Source organism: Lycium barbarum, chromosome 12 (assembly GCF_019175385.1).
Source record: "Lycium barbarum isolate Lr01 chromosome 12, ASM1917538v2, whole genome shotgun sequence".
In the NCBI taxonomy this organism is placed as follows: domain Eukaryota; kingdom Viridiplantae; phylum Streptophyta; class Magnoliopsida; order Solanales; family Solanaceae; genus Lycium; species Lycium barbarum.
In genome coordinates this window covers 1,969,176-1,976,239 of record NC_083348.1, presented here as the reverse complement: position 1 = coordinate 1,976,239, position 7,064 = coordinate 1,969,176, and the positions used below count along the sequence as shown (strand labels likewise).

The following is a 7,064-nucleotide window of genomic DNA, read 5'->3' as shown; positions in this document are numbered from 1 at the left end:
GATGGAGCCGGAAGATGAGATGGAAGAGGATCCGGAAGAAGATCCAGAGTGGGAATCAGAGCGTAATCTTGTAATGGAGGTAGAGCCGGAGAAATCACCTGAGTACACTCCAGCAGGATATTCAGAGGAGGAACCGGAGGTGCAGTCCGAGTACAGGCCTACAGTGCATGGTATAGAGGAGGGACCTGAGTATGACCTAGAGGCAGGTTGGGAGATAGAGACAGACCCAGAGGAAGAACCTGAGTACGACCCAGGTCCCGATTATGATCCAGCATATGATGGGGATGACAATGATGGCCCGACATGGCCCTAGACTATTTTCTTTCCCCCATTTTGTTTTATTTACATTCCAAAAGAGTGCCATATGGCCGAATCCCTTTGTACGCCCTCGTGGCCACCCTTTGCATTTCCATTTCAAAATTTCCATCGACCCATTCCTTTTGTATGCCTTTATGGCCATCCCCTTTGTGTTTTGTCATTTCAGGCTGCCATAGGCCTATCCTTGTAAGCTCTTGAGCTACCTTTTGTTGGAATGGAAGTTATGTTTGTTCTAAAAAAATCACAGAATGTGTCAAAAAAGGATCATCATCATCAACTTGTGTGTAACGTAGGCTTACCTCTGGCAGAAAGAGGCTCCACAATTAGGACACGCTTGTTTGCACGTCGACTTGGCGTACTTATGTGATCAAATGTATTACTATACTCTTTCTAAAGCTTCCCGGACTAACTTTTGTTTGCCAACTGTCTTTATTTTAGTTTTATCCCCCCAAGAGAGGTTGATTTGTGTTGATCTTCAAATTGGCCGAGTCACACTACAATTTGAGGTCTAAGGGAAAAATGACTATCACCAACGAAGTCAACCCAACTGCTAACCTTTCCATAACAAATGAAAATCCAGAAAGCTCAACAGAGAGGATTAATCTGAACGATGAAGAAGAGATCGCTTTGCTAAAGCTACAACTTGACGAACTAAGAGGAGAGCTACGCCAAGTTCGGGAACTGACCCATCTCACTGTGACTGCTTTCCCAAACCCACCTCACTTTCCATCTTTGGATTCGCTGGTTCCAGAGCACTTCCCTCTATCTACACGTCCACCTCCAATACCCCTTTCCTTTTCCAATCTACCTCCGGTCACTCCCGCGTATGTACCAATTATGCATAAACAAACCCCTTACGTCCCCGACTACACCCATACTTCACAAAACCCACTATCAACCCAAACTACTACTGCACCTACTTACCCCACCGAGCAGCACATACCAGGGGCACACGTTGACACTTCCCGCGAGCAATATGTGACACCGATATATGCAGCTAGGGCTCCAACCGTTACCGCTCCTGTCACAGTTAGGGTCCCGTTCGAGGTGGATCAATATGCAGATATGGAGAGAGATGCCAAGATAAGAGAAGATGAATCAATCATTAGCCAGCTTCACAGTCTAAGGAAAGAAATGAGGAGCATGCGAGTCACTCGGGGAAGTGAGAGTTTGGATTATGATGATCTATGCATACACCCAAATATTGGCATGCCTGTAGGGTACAAACCTCCTAAGTTCGATATTTTTGATGGGACAGGTGATCCTCATGCACATTTGAGGGCCTACAGCGACAAGTTAGTAGGAGTAGGAAGGAGCGAGAAATTGAGGATGAAATTGTTTATTAGAAGTTTGTCAGGAGAGGCGCTCACTTGGTATACTCGCCAAGATCCTCGAAAATGGAGCGACTGGCAGGATATGGCTGGGGATTTCATGAATCACTTCGGATTCAACACTGAGATCACACCAAAAAGGTTTTCTTTGGGCAACGTACAAAAGAAGGTGACTGAATCATTCCAAGATTACGCACGACGTTAGAGGATTGAGGCTGCCCGAGTTCTAACCCCATTGGATGAAACCGAGCTTAGCAAGTATTTCATTCGAGCTCAGGAGGGCATCTATTTTGAAAAGATGATGGGCTCGATGGGCCAAAAGTTTGCCGATTTGGTCAAGATGGGAGACTTTTTGGGAGAAGGAATCAAGTCCGGAAAGATTCAATCAATGGCTGCGTTGCAAGCTGCAAGCAAAGCCACACAGTCAGGTTCCGTCAATGGGATTAAGAAAAAGAAGAAGGACATATCCAATATCGCACCTTACTATTAGCAAAGAGAGTCATCTCACCGATACTCCACAAACCCTCAAATCTTTGCTCATGTCCCTTATGTCCCATACCCAATTTATAACGCCAAACCACATTACAACCCACCATGAGTCCCCACTTACCAAAACCCTCCAAGACCTTACACCCCTATCCAAGCACCAGTCCACCAAAATAGACCAGCATATGCCCCAAGACCTCGCCCGACTGCCGAAGTCAGAAATACCCGAACCTACACCCCCATAGCCGAGCCTTTAGCCCAGTTATTTGAAAGGTTGAAAACAACAGGATTGTTGCAACCAATCGAAGAAAGAATTCCGGTCCCAATTCCTCGAAACTTTGATGGGAACAAACGTTGCGCATATCACTTGGGAATTCAGGGACATGACACCGAGGAATGTTTTGGTTTGAAAAACTAGGTTGAAGCTTTGATCAGGAGTGGAGATATTCAATGCACTGCAGTGCCCCTGAATGTGAACAACAACCCACTGCCAAATCATAGAAACCGGGCAGTGAATATGATATCATCTAATGAGGAATATGACATGGAGGGAACCATTGTGCCCGTTGGAAACATAGAGGTATTTGTCGTAACATCCCCAACTGCTCCCATCATCACAGTACAATTGAGGGCGCCAATAGTTGTCCAGACATACCAACCAAGGTCCGTGGTGACCACTGTTGTCGCAAAAAAACACGATTATGTTTCTAGGGCAGTCCCATGGGACTATCAATCAAAAGGGAAGGCTAAGATGATGGAAACTGCAATCTCCCATAGAATGACAAGGTCAGGGAGATGTTATGTCCCGGAGGATTTAAACAGAGGGAGTTCAGGCAAAGAGCAACATCAAAGGAGGAACATTACTGATGCCGAGTCAGCAGAATTCTGGAAGAAGATGCAAGCCAAAGATTATTTAGTCGAGGAACAGTTGAAGAAGACACCCGCCAAAATATCGATCATGTCCTTGCTGATGAGTTCTGAAGCCCACAGAGATGCTTTAGTTAAGGTGTTGAGTGGAGTAAGTATATCAAATGAGACGACGAGTGAAACACTGGCCATAACGATCGGGCAGATGGTTGAAGCAAACAAGATTTCTTTCCGCAATGATAAACTTCCACCAGAAGGAACAGAACACAACAAAGCACTTCACATCACCGTGAGGTGCGGAGATAAGTTTGTATCTAGAGTACTTATCGATGGAGGTTCAGGGTGTAACATTTGCCCTCTCAACACCCTGAAAAGTTTGAAGATAAACACGGGGGAAATGAAAGAAATCCGTATGAAGGTTCGAGCTTTTGATGGGACACAAAGAGGCGTCATTGGAGAAATCTGTCTACATTTGCAGATCGGGCCCGTGGAGTTCCCAGTCATTTTCCAAGTGATGGATATATCGTCAACTTATAACTTGTTGTTAGGAAGGCCATGGGTCCACATGGCTGGAGTCGTTCCTTCCACTTTGCATCAGGGTTTGAAATTCGAATGGGGCTTGGAGCAAATCATAGTTCAGGGGGAACTTGGTCACCCCGTCTATTCTGAACGCTCTATTCCGGTTATTGAAGAAATGGGAGAGTTAGATGGAGCTACCTTTCATGCTGTGGAAATCATGCAAGCTGTAAAAATAGATGAGATGCCGGGATCTAATGAAATGAAGATGTCAAGCGCGGAAAAGATGGTAGCTTCAGAGATGTTGAAGTACGGCTACCAGCCAAAGTCTGGGTTAGGCCCAAAATTTGATGGCATAATTGAACCAATCCAACTGAAGCAGCAAAAGGGTACTTTTGGGCTCGGGTATGATCCTATGTTTAGAGAAAATAGCGGCACCAAGGGGATCTTTGTGCCAGAGCAAGTTGCTGTCCAGGGTCAGATGATCGTACCGGAGGTCGATGAGGATATCATAGAAGGAATGGAAAACTTATTCGTGACAATGATCGAGGAGTATTATGGGGAGACTGAAGCAGATGCCGAGACACCGACTATTCGTGATGCCGAACCAGGAGAGATCTTGCAGAATTGGACTGTCAGCCCATCCTTGGTTCGCCGGGAGTCTTGGTAGTGTGGAATTGTAGTTTGTTTTCAAAATAGCATGATCAATTGAGGCTTGAATCATGCCTGCGCTCTTTTGTCATCCGCCTTTTTCTTTAAAAGCATTGAATTCTTCTTTAATGAAAATGCATTTTTATTTTTCTATTAAAATATCATATCTTACTTATACTCGCTTTTCTTTTTCAGCACTCAAACTAGTGAAAAAATATTCATTCTATGATTATGACATGTAACGAAACCGTTGAGCAAAGTACAAACGGCGAACAAGATTACGAGGAATACAACGAAAGCATGATGCCTGAGAATCTTCCGAAAGAGGTCGAGCAACTCGAGAATCAAAAGAAACCGAACTTGGAGGAAACTGAGACAATTAATTTAGGAGACGACGAGACAATGAAGGAAACCCGGATCATCATACACTTAGAAGCTGAATGGAAGCAAGAACTGTTGGAATTGCTTAACCAGTATGTCGACGTATTTGCTTGGTCCTACGACGACATGCCCGGGCTGAGCACCGACATCGTCTCTCATAGGCTACCAACTGATCCCACCCGCCCGCCGATCAAGCAAAAGCCAAGGAAGTTCAAGCCCGATTTGAGTTTAACGATCAAGAAGTACTACATCTGAATACATCCAATATAGCTTTTTCTTTTCTGTTGTAATTTGCATTTCTATTGTAACATAACTACGCTGACCTGACTTCCCGCGGTGGGATAGATAGGCAACCCACATCGGGTCCGGTCTATTGTAATCGAAAACCCCAAAAAACATTATCTTCATGTAACTGGAACTACGATTCGACCTAATTTCCCTTGGTGGTATACGTAGGCAATCCCTACCGGATTCGGTCCCTTTGTTAATCTTCTTTTTCATTGTAATTGAACTACGTTATGACCTGATTCCGTTTGGATACGTAGGCAGCCTGAGTCAGGCTCGGTCATATCACATTACATATTATTTTCTTTTCATTTGTACCCCCGAACTACGTACAGACCTGATTCCTATTTGGGATACATAGGCAACCTAAAAAGGTTCGGTCATACCCTTAGGAAACCTTTTATTTGTAATGTAACTATAGATTAGGATTGCTCTCATCGTCAAAGACATCGCGACACTTGGCTTGAATACGAAGAAGCGTCATCAGAGGAACAAACTATGCGAAGACACCGTTTGGATGCGGGCGTCAGAATGGAGAAGCTCAATACGTTTCGGAACATGTCATAATCTAAAAAATGATAGAGTTTTATTGCATTTATACGTAGTATACATACATGCATATCCGATTTCTAAAAAACCATTTTTTCCTTTTTTTTGCAAAATGCATTTATGTATATTTCCACCTACCAAGTCTCTCGACAAAGATCTCCGCAACCAAAGAAGCTCAAAGGGTCAAGTGACAAGGCTAGGGCCACGATCGACACAAATCAACACCCCCTCCCAAACTAAGAATTTTTCTTTAAATACAGGATTGACAGGAATTAGGACAAGATGACATCGAAGCGAGCTTCCGGTGAAGGAGTCACAAGATCCACCACCACACCATGAGCCAAAATAACCTTCTCCTATCTTGACTTATTCATCTCTGAACGTTCCATTTAAATTTGCAGGTATCTCCAGAAGCAGGGTCAAGGTCGATTATTCGAGAGATGGGGGCCGTCGTAGCAGCGTTGTTCCTTAATAATAACTCTGCCAATCGGAGATCTACCATCTAACTGCGTTGAATAACTCCGCCAACCGGAGATGCAATCTAACACTGACTCACTCCGCCAATCGGAGATCTACCTTCTAACTGCGTTAAATAACTCCGCCAATCGGAGATCTACAATCTAACTGCGACTAACTCCGCCAACCGGAGATGCAATCTAATAGTGACTCACTCCGCCAATCGGAGATCTACCTTCTAACTGTGTTAAATAACTCCGCCAATCGGAGATCTACAATCTAACTGCGACTAACTCCGCCAATCGGAGATACAATCTAACTGCGTCAAATAGCTCCACCAATCGGAGATACGATCTAACTGCGACTAACTCCGCCAATTGAAGAAACAATATAACTGCGACTAACTTCGCCGGTCAGAGATACCATCTAATTGCGTCAACTAACTTCGCCAATCAAGGATACCGTCTAACAACGCCAATCACCCCGCTAATCGGGGACCGCCGTCTAACTTCGTCAACAACTCCGCCAGTCGGAGATTTTTACATTACAGTTGCTCCGCCAGCCGAGAGCCTTTACATTACAGTTGCTCCGCCAGCCGAGAGCCTTTACATTACAGTTTCTCCGCTAGCCGAGAGCCTTTACATTACAGTTGCTCCGCCAGCCAGAAGCTTTAGATTACAGTTGCTCCGCCAGCCTGAAGCTTTACATTAAAGTTGCTCCGCCAGCCGGAAACTTTACATTACACTCGCTCCGCCAGCCGGAAGCTTTACATTACAGTTGCTCCGCCAGCCGGAAGCTTTACATTACACTCGCTCCGCCAGCCGGAAGCTTTACATTTCAGTCGCTCCGCAAATCGGAGCTTTCAATTCTAGTTTGTCTACAATCCCTTCCTTTATTCCCTTATGTTATTATTACATTATAACTTTGAACTGCACAGGTATCTTTACATTTTTTGCAGATGAACACAATACAACGTGGAACTATCTCTGCCACAGCGAACTGAGGCGCCCCGCTTAATGAGGACATCAAACTCACAAGCTAGAGTCAATGAATCCGCTCTCCGCTTTAGCTCGCCAACCAGTTTTTCTTTCAGTTTTTCAAGAAGTCACTTCTTTTGAATATATACTCTAGAAACAAGTCAAATACTTCCACATCCTAAGGTCGTCATAATGCGATACTGGGACAATTCTGAGGGTCAGTCCCCTACGACGAGCTGATTTAATG

At 44.6% G+C, this 7,064-nt stretch overlaps 2 protein-coding genes across 2 annotated transcripts; both read left to right on the top strand.

Annotated features, from left to right (window-relative positions):
- Positions 1-837: 837 nt before the first annotated feature.
- LOC132622155 (uncharacterized) lies at positions 838-2,139 on the top strand. The gene is made up of 2 exons (XM_060336697.1): positions 838-1,818; positions 1,927-2,139. Exons 1-2 carry the CDS (start codon positions 838-840, stop codon positions 2,137-2,139), a joined length of 1,194 nt encoding a protein of 397 aa, XP_060192680.1.
- Positions 2,140-2,652: 513 nt separating this feature from the next.
- LOC132622154 (uncharacterized) lies at positions 2,653-4,188 on the top strand. Its single transcript, XM_060336696.1, has one exon. It carries the CDS (start codon positions 2,653-2,655, stop codon positions 4,186-4,188), a length of 1,536 nt encoding a protein of 511 aa, XP_060192679.1.
- Positions 4,189-7,064: the final 2,876 nt, after the last annotated feature.

Coding starts and splice junctions, on each gene's coding strand:
- LOC132622155 (XM_060336697.1), top strand. CDS start 838: ATGACTATCACCAACGAAGTCAACCCAACTGCTAACCTTTCCATAACA. Junction 1,819..1,926: donor TGGGCAACGTACAAAAGAAG/GTGACTGAATCA, acceptor ATTCGAGCTCAG/GAGGGCATCTATTTTGAAAA.
- LOC132622154 (XM_060336696.1), top strand. CDS start 2,653: ATGATATCATCTAATGAGGAATATGACATGGAGGGAACCATTGTGCCC.